At 42.2% G+C, this 12,439-nt stretch overlaps 1 protein-coding gene across 2 annotated transcripts in view; it reads left to right on the forward strand.

Annotated features, from left to right (window-relative positions):
- Positions 1-12,439, forward strand: part of MTMR7 (myotubularin related protein 7) — a 112,340-nt gene that overhangs the window by 88,061 nt on the left and 11,840 nt on the right. For both annotated transcript variants that reach the window (XM_032162399.2, XM_032162400.2), the window contains one exon: positions 11,657-11,766. In XM_032162399.2, the coding sequence (XP_032018290.1) occupies positions 11,657-11,766 (110 nt within the window). The remainder of the gene's footprint in view (positions 1-11,656; positions 11,767-12,439) is intronic.

Consider the following 12,439-nt stretch of genomic DNA (forward strand, 5'->3'; position numbering starts at 1 on the left):
GATGGATTCAGCCCTTTATAGATATTGTGAATTTAAGCTTTTCATTTAAAAGTGTTTCCTTTATTACATTACCTGCAAATTTATGCTGTGAAATTCTACCAGATGTGAGCTAATGAAAAGCTGTAAAGGTTGGTCCTTCTCCAGCTTTCTGTAGTCTCAGTTTTTAACCATTATTAATTTCCTCAGATTACTTAGCTATTGGAGGCGATAACCAATAATAACCTGAAAATCTAGTCATTTCTTTCTCAAAATTTGGCACCCTGGCCTAGGTGTCCACAGAGAAAACCCATTTTCCCATTAAAGTGGAAATAGGTCGCTCTCCATGGAAATAGCAGTTTGTATGGCCTTTTAACAAGTGTTCCGCTAGACCAGCAGCCTGTCAGGCTTCACTGGTTATCAACATGGTCATTTAGAGGAAAAAATGGATCAAGTATGTGTGCTTTGCCTCTCTGGTGTTGTATGAGGATTTCACACACAGCTGCGCAGGTAGCTGGATGGGATCTGCCCGTCTGGACCATCATATACTAAGTGCAGAGGCATAGGCTAGAGGAAGAGCATGGATGCATGTGCGGTGGAATGGATTCCAGCTCAGTTATTTACTGGCTATGTAACCGTGGATGGCCTGGTAAACCTCTTGAAGCCACTCTTTCCAATCTGAAAATCGAGAGTGAATCTACCCTGTAGGGTAGATTATGCAGAGCCTCAGGCACAATACCTGTTTGTAGTAAGTACTTAACACACAGGAGCCGGGACGGTTATCGCAGACGCTCATCTATTCATCAAACAGTTATTGAGAGTGTTCTATATGCCATGCACTGGATGGACAAGTGCTTCATTCATTCATTCTGAAAGAAGTAACCAATTCTGACCTAGAGCAGAAATCATGGCAGGAAGAAAAGATCATGCTTGTTTATTAGTGATCTCACTGAGGGCCTTCCCTTGGTAAGTCATATTGAATGTTTTAACTGGACGTCAAAGCCAAAGCATTTGACATTATCAAAGGCACAAAATAAAAGAAGGTTATTTAATGAGAGAATAGTAGTTATATTTCTCCCAGCGATGCTTTATTTTGCAGTTCACTGAGACAATTCAAAGATTAATTTTAAAATGTTCACCCTCAGAAGTATTGTTCTGTTAACCAGATTTTCAGAGAACTAGGAGAGCTTCAAAATGAGTGATTGTAGAAGAAAGTGTAGCCCATCAAACTCAAGACAGTTGTGGCTAATGTTAGTGATAAGAGGAGCTGTTTTTCCATGAGGCTCTAGGTGGGGTTTGGCAGTTCGGTATTTGCTTGCCAGTGACAATACAGTCTCAAAGTTCATAAGAGCGTTGGTCCTGGAAGCTTTCTCAGCCGGCATGAGGCGTGTGGAATGACCTCCACCCCTGCAGCCTCTGCTGCAAGTGCTGCTCGTTTTACCACTTGAGTTACTGGCAGCCACCGTCTCAGTCTTCCGGGATACCTGGCCTTCTCTCTGTAGAGTCCCTACCACTTTACATCCACACCAGACTTTCCAGCCTCTCAACACTCCATCTTTTCCCAGTCTCGACTTCTCTTGTGCCATTTGCTTTGAGTTCCCTATTAGATTTTAGCATCCCTTAAACCCTACCTTCAGTTCGATTCCTGTTCATCCTGGCTCAGTTTGTATATTGACTTTTAATTATTCTCCATTTTTTAGTGAAAATAATATGGAAAGTGGAGTCAAGGGATTTAGATTTCGATCCCAGTGTATTTGCTGCGTTGCTAGCATCTGAGCCCATTACTCCTTAATGAATCAAGATAATTCTGTTGGCTGGGTGTGGTGGCTCATACCTGTAATCTCAGCACTTTGGGAGGCTGAGGCGGGCGGATAACCTGAGGTCAGCAGTTCAAGACCTGCTGTCCAGCATGGCAAAACCCCGTCTCTACTGCAAATACAAAAATTAGCCGGGCGTGGTGCTGTGTGCCTGTAGTCCCAGCTACTCGGGAGGCTGAGGCAGGAGAACTGCTTGAATCAGGAGGCGGAGGTTACAGTGAGCCGAGATCACACCACTGCACTCCAGCCTGGGAGACAGAGCAAGACTCTGTCTCAGAAAAAAAAAAAAAAAAATTCTATCCACTCTAGGTGGGTGGTTGTGAAGGTTCATTAAGAGGAAAGCACCAACCCCATTATTTACATATGGCAGATATACCAGAAATGGGCACACACATACATGTTTTTAAAATAGGAGAGAGGGTCTCCCTGTAGTTGTCCAGGCCGAAGTGCAGTGATGCAACTGTAGCTCACAGCAGCCTCTGTCTCCTGGGCTCAAGTGATCCTCATGCCTCACCCTCCTGAGTATCTGGGCTACAGCCGTGCACCTCCACACCCAGCTAATTTTTTATTTTTATTTTTTGTAGAGATGGGGTCTTGCTACATTACCCGGGTTGATCTTGAACTCCTGGGCTCAAGCAATCCTACTGCCTTGGCCTCCAAAAGTTCTGGGATTACAGGCACGACCCACAGTGCCCAGCCACATGTTTTTTATTTGTTGCAAAGTTTTACACACCTCTGCAGTTAATATTCACTTTTCCTTACCACGTGTTAAACCTAAGATAGTACAGGTTACCATCATACACTGTGAATTTGTCTTTTAGACACAAAATTCACATTCATAAATACTAATAGCACATTATTCTGTGAACTTGCTGCTTGATTTTCTTTAGGCCATTGGTAAATAGTATTCTGGAACATATGGTGATGAGCTTGTGTAGCCTAAACACTTTGATCGTACAGGCCATAATTAAGCCTTCTTTGAATGGCTTCACCTGGTGGATATTCACTGGAGGGACATTGTCATCATTTTGCCAGTTCTCTGAAGACTGTCTTATGGATCTTGGCTTCATGACTCCAAAATGGGAAAAGGACAGAGCCAACATTGGCAGAGCTCAGACAAGTGCTGGGCTGGTAATCAAGGGAGGGTCATGTATGTTTCAACTTCAGATCTCAGGGTACAGGAAAGACTAGCCCCACAGGATTCAAATGGAGACTTTTTTTGCACCCTCACTGACCCCACCCAGCAATTGCATAGGAGAAAGTAAGAGTGATTTAGGAAATAGCTAAGGCAGATGATCTGAGGCTTATTTTCTTCTAACTAAATTCCACATTTGCAGAGGTCCTACAATTATATCTATTGTCTTTGCTTTTTAATTTTTTTTACTGTAGTTTATATATGTTTGTGACATATAGTTGTCCTTCTATATAAAACAAATATCACTAGACCTGGGCATGAAACTCCCGATTAGTAAGCCCCGTTCTCTGCAATTTGTGGCATATGTCTCTGATGTCAGCTGAAATGAACTTTGTTCAGCAAAATGGTTTGTAAATATTGGTTTGGGTTTGGCAACAAGAGTGAACAAATAAGTATTTCTGCCTTATCCTGAGTTTATCCAAACAAACCCAACAGTTTTATATTTAAAAATCCAGGCACTAATCGCTTTGGTCTCAAGTGTATCCCCATCTGCCCATGTCTATTAATCATCTGCAGACCTCTTTGCTTTTCACACTGCCACTCAGCACACAGGGGAAGAAAACACCCTCTCAGTGGTTAACTTTGCTTGAGAAACTGGTGGGGTTATTTTACTCAGCACACGCAATGTTAATGCTCCTGAAAACAGAAATGTTAAACAAGAAGCCTTGTTAGTGCTGACATGGTGAGAGCACAGCAGCCTGTCCCATTGCTGAGAGCTAACTGGACAGAGAAGCGTGGGGACATTCTCTCTGGAAGGACATTCTAGGGCCTGGTCCTGTGGCCATCCATTCCTCTCTTGCTTTTGGCACAGGCCATTTCCAGGTTAGCTGGCAAGCCCGGTGTCTTTATTTTTAAACTTGCAGTCATTTCCATGCCTTGGGGGAACAGAAGGTGGTGAAAAGGATCTTTTGTTCCTAGGCTAAGTGTCAGAGCTTGATGCCAAGGTATTCTTGAGGCCCCCTGAACTTATAATCGATGAGAATGCTAACTAGCCCTAAGCCCTACAATACCAACTGGAAAGTTTGGCCTGCAAGAGAATGTTATCTATGGAAGGCTTGGAGGAATCAGTTGCGTCCTGAGACTTCATGCAGTGGAATGTGTGTATTTTAGGATTAAGTTGAACACTTTGGGGCATGGCCTGGGGTTGGACAGAAAGCCCAAACAGCAGGTGGCCCAGGGAGTGGTGAGAGCTCATGGAGGGTGCCGGAATTTGCCATGCTTTCCACTGGGCCGTGTTTCAGGGCCGTGTGCACAGGCAGAAGTGAGCCTGATGCTTGGAGGGCCTGTCCGGTATTGCTGTGCACTGTCACAAGGCAACAGATCTCCAGAAGGGCCGGGCTTGCTCAGTTTTAACTCGGGGCTGGCATTTGGCCCTTGCATCAGATTGTGCTGTCTTCCAGTTGGGTCCATTCACCTCTGAGTTCGCAGGAAGACTTTTTGAAGTGCACCCCGGGTACATTACTTTATGGAAATTGGCTTCTAGATCATCAACTTCTGTATGTCTTCCTTACTACGATTACATGACCTGCCTCTCAGAATGCTCCTAGGGCCAGCTTTAAGCCGTCTCTCCCTTCCCAGCTCTCCCTTCCTAATTGCCTTGTTGCCACCTTACAAAAAAAAAGCATACCCTTTACCACACCCTCAGTCTTGCTATGATGCATCATCTCAGGGTGTGTGAGGAAATATGTAGTTTTATATTTTATTTTAGAGATACGTGTGCAAAACTGTTTGAAGACTTCTGATCAGATTAAGCTTCCTTGAGCAATCTAAGTCAATACTGTGCATAGAAGTAAAACGCAAGACACAAGTGCAGAAAACATTTGGAAGTTTAAACTTTCTGGTGGCCACATTAAAAGTAAAAAGAAAATTTCATGTTATGTAAATATATATTTATATTAATTTTAATAATGTATTTTATTTAACCCAGTCTATCCGAAATGTTATTTCAACGTTATCAGTATAAAAAGCTAGTAATGAGGTGTTTTTGCATTTTTTGTGTGTACCATGCCTTTAAAATTTGTTTCATATTTTACACTTACAGCATATCTATCTCAATTCCGATCGGACATATTTCAAGTGTTTTGTAGCCACATGTGATTCCTATATTAGGGCAGTGATTCCTATATTAGGGCAGTGATTCCTGTATTAGGGCAGCACTGTTGTAAGTGATAGAAAGCATAACCTTTAAGCTGATGGTATTTGCGAACCAAGATTTGTTCCTGTTGAATTATGAAAAAAAAAAAACCAACCTGAGGTTGAGAGGCATTAATTAAGAGCATGAACTCTGGAGCCAGACTGGAGCCTCGTCTCACCACGTATCCATCAGCTGGGAGACGCTGGACAAGCACTTAGCCTCTGTTTGCACTGGTTTCCACAATCAAGAATGAGAATAAGTGCCTTCCTCAGAATGATTGTTTGAGGATTGAAAAGCTAAAGCTAATCTATGTAAAGCATAGTGTCTAGTACCTGGTATGTAAGTGTTACTGTTGTTATTATTACTTCTGGTAAAACCCACCAAGGTAGCCATGGTGTGGTGGCAAAAACTCTAGGCTTGTCTCTCAGAAGACTTGCATTTGAGATGTCTTTCTGCTGTTGATCACTTCGTGCCTTAACTTTTCGGAGCTTCAGCGTTGACATGTTTGAGTGAGTCTAACACTTCCTTCCTCCCAGGACACCCCTGCTGGAGGAACAGATAATACAATGTGTATCATAGCTACCATTTTTGGGTATCTTCTTTATGCCAGTGTAATGCTTATTTGTATTATTTCATCTTCACAACTGTTTGAGGAAGGTGTTTTTATCCCCATTTTATATTTGAAGACAACAAGGCTCAGTAACTAGCCCAGGTTACCATGTTGAGCATGGGCAGAGCTGGAGTTTGAGTGCAGCTGTGTCTGCCTCTGAAGCCCTTAAACATTGCTACATGCTATTGCCCATGCGTGTATCATGATTATTACTCAGATGTACAGTTTAGTTCACATAATACTAAAATCTAAGTTAAACAAGGAGGCCTTCCTATTTCCCCAAGATGGCAGAGTAAGCTAATGTGAAATCCCTGCTGATAAAAACATCTGGAAGTGTCGGTGAGTTTGATCAGGGAAGCAGGACAATGAGCAGTGCTCTGGAAAAGGGGCCTTGTTTTCAGGAGACGTTGGAGATGTGAGGGTGCAGAGCTGGGTGCCTGGAAGAGCAGAGGACAAGTCACTTGTGAAGGCCTGCAGTGGGGGCTGGAGGGGACGCCTGTGGAGGCTGCTTCTCCTGTGTCAGGTGTCCCTGGGGGGGCACAGAAGTGGCCATCAGAGGCAGAGAAGTGAGGACAGATTGGAGTGGGCAGGGAGAGCTTCATCAGCTGCCACTTCACGTCACCTTCCAAACATGCAAAATACCTGTAGCAGACCTTAACCTGGAACCATCCAGATGAGAGAATCTCAGGAAATCTGGCTGTGAATTAGCTGACATGATGGGGTAGGACCCCACTGCAGTGGCCAACAGCGATTCGTCCTGGAACCACGGGAAGAGTGAGTCCAGACACATCGGGAACATCATCTGTTATGTTTGTGGGAGGCTTCCATCCTCCTGCTCCAGTTCCAGTAACCTAACGCCTGTTCCAGGTGACTGTTCTATCATGTCGGGTTCTTGGGGCGCTCATCCTGTGTCTTTTTCCCTCTGCCTGCTAGCCATTATCATGAACGCTGTTCACTGGTGTGCTGTAAACTTGTCTTCAGCCCAGCTTTTTCTGTGGGATTCCACAGAATGGTGGAAGCATTGCTCCTAAGCAGCATTTGGTGTATGTCTGCTGGGTGTCTGTGAGATTCCCAGCCCAAACATGGTAATTCCTTATCTTGGGGGCTTCCGTGCATAAGGAAGGTGTGTTTGGATCCCAAACATGGGTGAGACTAGGCCCAGGGTTTAAGCATCTCAGGAGAGATTTTTGTTTTCCTCATGCAGGGTCCAGGCAGAGACTGGCTTCCCATCATCATCCTGAGTGCATGAGTGGATTTTTTTTAACAGCTCAGTTTGATGTAGGGAATCTCAGTTCCAGCTTCTGCCTTGCACAGGCCCAAAGTAATTTCTTGTTTCTGTTCCAGTTAAACACAACACATAAAAACTTACCCACTTCCTCCTGACGTCCCACTAAAATGAGAATGAAGTGGAAAAAAAGGCAAAAATACCAAAGGACGGGAGATTGAAAGAGGAGGTGATGGAAACAAAAATATAAAAGCTGCAAAATAAATGGATGAGTGATAAGTAATGCCACAGACTAGGAAAAAAAAGCTGCAATTTATGGCGGAAGTATGAGAAACCCCAAAGTAAGCTAAACAGAAGTGCAGATCCTTAGACAATCTCTGGAATTCGAGCCATCAGGTATCTCTGAAACGAGTAGTAGCCGAATGTTTGCACAAGAAGCAGTTCATTGGATCCCAGCCTCCTTCCTCCCCTGCACTGCATAGTGAAGCCTCTTTCCACACTTCCACAAGAGAAGATGGTGATACACTTTCTGGAAAGTCAACCTTTCTGGAAACGTTGACTACAGGGACTCTGGGATCAGGAGTACCAGGCAAAGCTGGAAGAGGGGATGGGGAATTCCAGGCCAAAAACAGGGGTTAAGTGAAAGTGTAAGTATGGAAGAATGAGACCCATGGTTACTGCCCCAGCTGTCCTCTTAGGACATTGGCATCCAACATGATGCACTCAGGTGTTCAGAAGATTCCATGCCAGGGCCTGCAAACATCCAAGACAAAGGACTTGCAGATGTTACATTGGCGAAATCCCCCATAGCAAAGCCCAGCAGCTAAGAAAGCTAAGAAAGCCTGCCCGTGCACACAGCACATGGCACACGGCACTGCCAGCCAGCATCCTGTGTCTTGCTCTTACATGTGAATGGATAGGTAAAAATTAGCAGAAAACTTGAGGAAAGCTCAACATGCATGACAGAGACCACACCCCCACAACACACACACACACACATATAAGCAAGCAAATTCTAAAAAGTCTAGAAAACAACATTCAATTCAGAGAAGAAAACAAAAACTGCCATTAATATTTTTAGAAAAATATTATAAGATTGGCAAAACTTAAAGCATCAGCATTACCAAGCATTAGTTGGGATATGGGAAAAGGAACTATCCCACCCTACTGGTGAGAGCATAAACCACTGCAGCCCTTTTCAAGAGCAATTTGGCAGTAGAGCCATCCCTCAGTATCCAAGGGGAATTGTTTCCAGCACCCCCAACCCAGCCCCCATAGATTCTCACATCCACACACGCCGAAGTCCCTTACATAATAACATGGTGCATTTGCATATAACCTATGCACATCCTCCCATATATTTAAAATCATCTCTAGATTACTTGCAATACTTAATACAGTGTAGATGCTGTGTAAATAATTGTTACACTGGATTGGTTTTCTATTACCAGTATTTTTTGTTGTATTGTTATTTTTATTTTTTTCAAATATTTGTGCTCTGTGGTTGGTTAACTCCAAAGATGTGGAACCCGAGAATACAGAAGGCCAACTGTACATGATAGAGCTGAAGATTTAGGAACTCTATGACCCGGCCCATTTCACTTATAGAAATCCAGGTACAGGGAGACTTTCCACAAGGAGACTGTAGAAAGATTTTTTTTTTTTACTGTACTGTTTGTAATTACTAAAAAAGAGGGAACAACTGTCAACAATAGGGGGATGGATAAATAAGATATAGAGTGGAATATTATATAGCTGTTAAAATTAATGAAATTTATTTACATAATATGGATATCTAAAAAAAGCTGGATAAAAATTGCAGACTATAATATATATGTAAATTTTAATACCTATAAAATACATTATTTGAGAATAATAGTAATAAGGGCTAACATAAATAATAACACTTGATACAGAGGCTATTATTACCATTTTACAGTTGAGGAAACTGAAGCACAGAGAGGCTAAGTAATCAGCCCAAGCCCACACAGCTAGTTTGTAAGTAGTGAAAGGACAAAAAGTTCTTGGGAATATTAACAATCTTCAAAGGAAAGAAGCAGGATGACACGAAAACACGAGACTTTATTTGTAACTTTATTTTTTTAGAGACAGGATCTGGCTCTGTCATCACTCAGGATGGAGTGCAGTGGCAAGATCATAGCTCACTGCAGCCTCAAATTCCTGGGTTGAAGTGATCCTGTCGACTCAGCCTCCCAAGTAGTTAGGACAATAGGCATGTGCCACTAAGTCTCAGTAATTTTTTCTCTTTTTTGTAGAGACTGAGTCTCAGTACTTTATATAGGCTGTTCTTGAACTCCTTGGCTCAAATGATCCTTCTGACTTGGCCTCTCAAAGTGCTGGGACTACAGGTGTGAGGCACTGTGCCCAGCCTTTTTTTTTTTTTTCTTAAGAGACATCTGGAGCAGTTGTGGCCAGTCTGGATGTCTGTTACATTATCATGTTTTCAAAGATTTTTTTTTAAGAGCAGTTTTAGATTCACAGCAAAATTGAGCAGAAGGTACAGAGAGTCCCAACTAGCCCTGCCTGCACACATGCACAGCCACCTCCATTATTAACATCCCCTACAGAGTGGTACATTGTGGTCAGTGCACCTACATTGGCACATCAGTATCACTCAGAGTCCACTGTACGGTTCCCTCTTGCTGTTGGACATTCTGTGGGTTTTGACAAATGTTTAATAATGAATGTGACCACTGTCATAGTGGACAGAATAGTTTTCTGCCCTAAACATTCTTGTGCCCCACCTATTTATTTCTCTCACAACCCTAACCCCTGGCAGCCACTGATTTTTTTTGCTGTCTCCATAGTTTTGCCTTTTCTAGGAGGTCATATAGTTGACATCATGTAATATGTAGCCTTTTCAAGGAAAAGCTGGCTTCTTTCCCTTAGCACTGTGCATTTAACTTCCCTCTATGTCTTTTCATAGCTCATCTCCTTTTATCACTGAATAGTATTTCATTGTCAGGATATATTACATTTTAATCTTTATATGTTTAAATATTGTGTAACTTTTAATGATTAAAACTGTAAGCTTGGGAACTCTCAGCCCAAGGCTGACTACCCAGGGCTACAGGGCTAACAGAGCCATAGATTCTGTGAATCACTGTATTTTTCACTGGCCTTCCACTGAGCACCCTCTCCTTTACCGTTCTGCATGCACTTTATCAGACACATAGTGTCTTCCTGCCTGTGATGCTGGGCCTGAGGTGCAGAAGGGGCAACACCGTGACCTTAGAAAGGTAGTGCTCTGAACCAGAGCGAATTCGAAGGGCTGTCCCTTCACCAGCTGCATATCAGGTCTTCAGAGCTGTGCTTCCAGCTCAGGGCAGGCATTTGGAAGGAAGATTTTGGAATCTTGCCTAAACATATTCATAGTACGTTTTTCTTAGGCTGGGTTTTTTGCTGGGAATTTCAGTGTTATTTCCTTCAACATTGTTGTCATCTGTGACTCAGAATTTACCTACTTGTGCTTTTTTGTGTGTGGCTTTTATGTTGCAGGAAATCATAGTGAATCCTCTTACCTGCATTCTTGGAGGCAGGGTATCTGATAAATTAATATTTTTGTTAATGCTGCTATGTGACCCATATACACAGTGCTTTCAAAGAGTTCACAAAGTTGAATCTGGGGGTTTAGAGTTGGAAGGATATAATTTATACACCTTCCCCATTTTAAAAATGAAGAAATTGAGGCTCAGAGAGTGGAATAACATGTGCAAGACTACACAGCTCATTGCTCATGGAGTTGGGGGTAGAAAAAAGGGCTCCCTTTTCCCTATGTGTGTTTACTGCATCACAGAGAACAATAAAATAAAATCTATGACTTCTTGATTGAATTTCACTGGTTGATTATAAGACTCCTCAATAGGGCTTTATAGCTCTAAACCTCCACTTTGGATTGCAGTATTTGTGATATGCACTCAGAACAGTGGCTCTAAAGTTTTTTAATGCTTTACGTTAAATAAAAGAAGCTCCTGAGGTGAAAGTTGGTGGTTTATATTATAGAGGTGTTTATATACCTGCCTTAGTTGTGTAAATATAGATACCACTGGGATCCTAGGTTTTCATTTTCACTCAAAGGGAAAGCCTCTACCCCGATGGTCTAGAATTGGATCAGAGGCATGTGTGTTATTTTTAAGCTTACAGGCCTTACTCCCATTGGGTGGGGGTTTTTGGCAAGAGGAATTTGATCATTTCCATTTAAGACATTTAGGATCTCTCTGTCTTGTGTTTTTACAACAGTCCTAATCTGAAGGGGTTGGGTGATGGAAACTTCTAAGTGGGTAGGTGCTACAATTAGTTATATGATTTTTTTCCTCATAGCACTCCCAATTCATACTCCTTAGTGGCCCATGTTTAATTACTTTGCTGGAAAGGCAAATAGATGTTTTCCGCCAGAACTCTTACTGATTTTCATTAATATTAGGATTTAAACTTTACATATATATAATACTTGTAAACAAGTGCAGTATTCCCTGTGACCAAAGAAGGTAGAAAAGCCTTACTTGAAATGGTTCCATAGAATCAAGTTTAGTAAATGTGGGTATTTATTTTGACTTAAGTCTTCCAGAAAATACCTGTTACAACAAAGGAATCATTAACAAACTACCTGTAAGACATGATCATATGTAAAATGAGAGAGTACCTTAATTTTGCTTTTATAACATGATTTATCTTGCAGTGTGTGAACTTAAATCTCCCTCCATGAGTGATTTCCTGTGGGGTCTGGAGAACTCTGGCTGGTTAAGGCACATTAAAGCCATAATGGATGCAGGAATCTTCATTGCAAAGGTATGCAATTGCAGAGAAAATAAATTAAGGGACAGATGAGCAAAGCAGTGACTTCAAAATGGGTATCCCTCTGCCATGGGCTTCCCTGTCCTAAGCTGCACTGCATTGACTGGGTAGCCAGCTTTGTAGAGCTCCATATAGTTTGTGCACTGAAGATGTGATTCTGCGAAAGAATACAGTGCTTAGCTGATAATATGTCAGCACTGTGATCAAATGGTAAAATATTTCCAGAGTATTCTCTTCGATTAGGCTTAATCCTGGATGGAGGAAAGAAAGATACTCTTTTCTTAGTGGAGATTTTCTGGTGTCATTTTTACTTTTGTTTATTCCTCCTTTCCTCAACCTTGGATCCATTACTTGACTCTTACCTTTTACTTATAACTTCATAGGTCTGTAATTTATAACTTTTTTGCCTTTTCCTTTTTGGAAATGGTTGGGGCCAGTAGCAACTCCAGAATTTCAGTAAGGCTTATTGTGGAAACCCAGAGGGGAGAGAAGAGGGTTGAAGGTCCGTTTGCATAGGACGAATGCTTGTATTTAGTTAAGTACATGCGCTTACTGGAGATGACTTGAGTGGTGGCTTCTGGATAGAATGGCAAGGGAAAGCTTTCGCTGCCAGCACCAGGCCACTCTGGCTCTGCCCTAATTAGGTGGGGCCCTAAATAGATGAATA

The sequence above is a fragment of the Hylobates moloch genome, unplaced genomic scaffold (assembly GCF_009828535.3).
Source record: "Hylobates moloch isolate HMO894 unplaced genomic scaffold, HMol_V3 SCAFFOLD_8, whole genome shotgun sequence".
In the NCBI taxonomy this organism is placed as follows: domain Eukaryota; kingdom Metazoa; phylum Chordata; class Mammalia; order Primates; family Hylobatidae; genus Hylobates; species Hylobates moloch.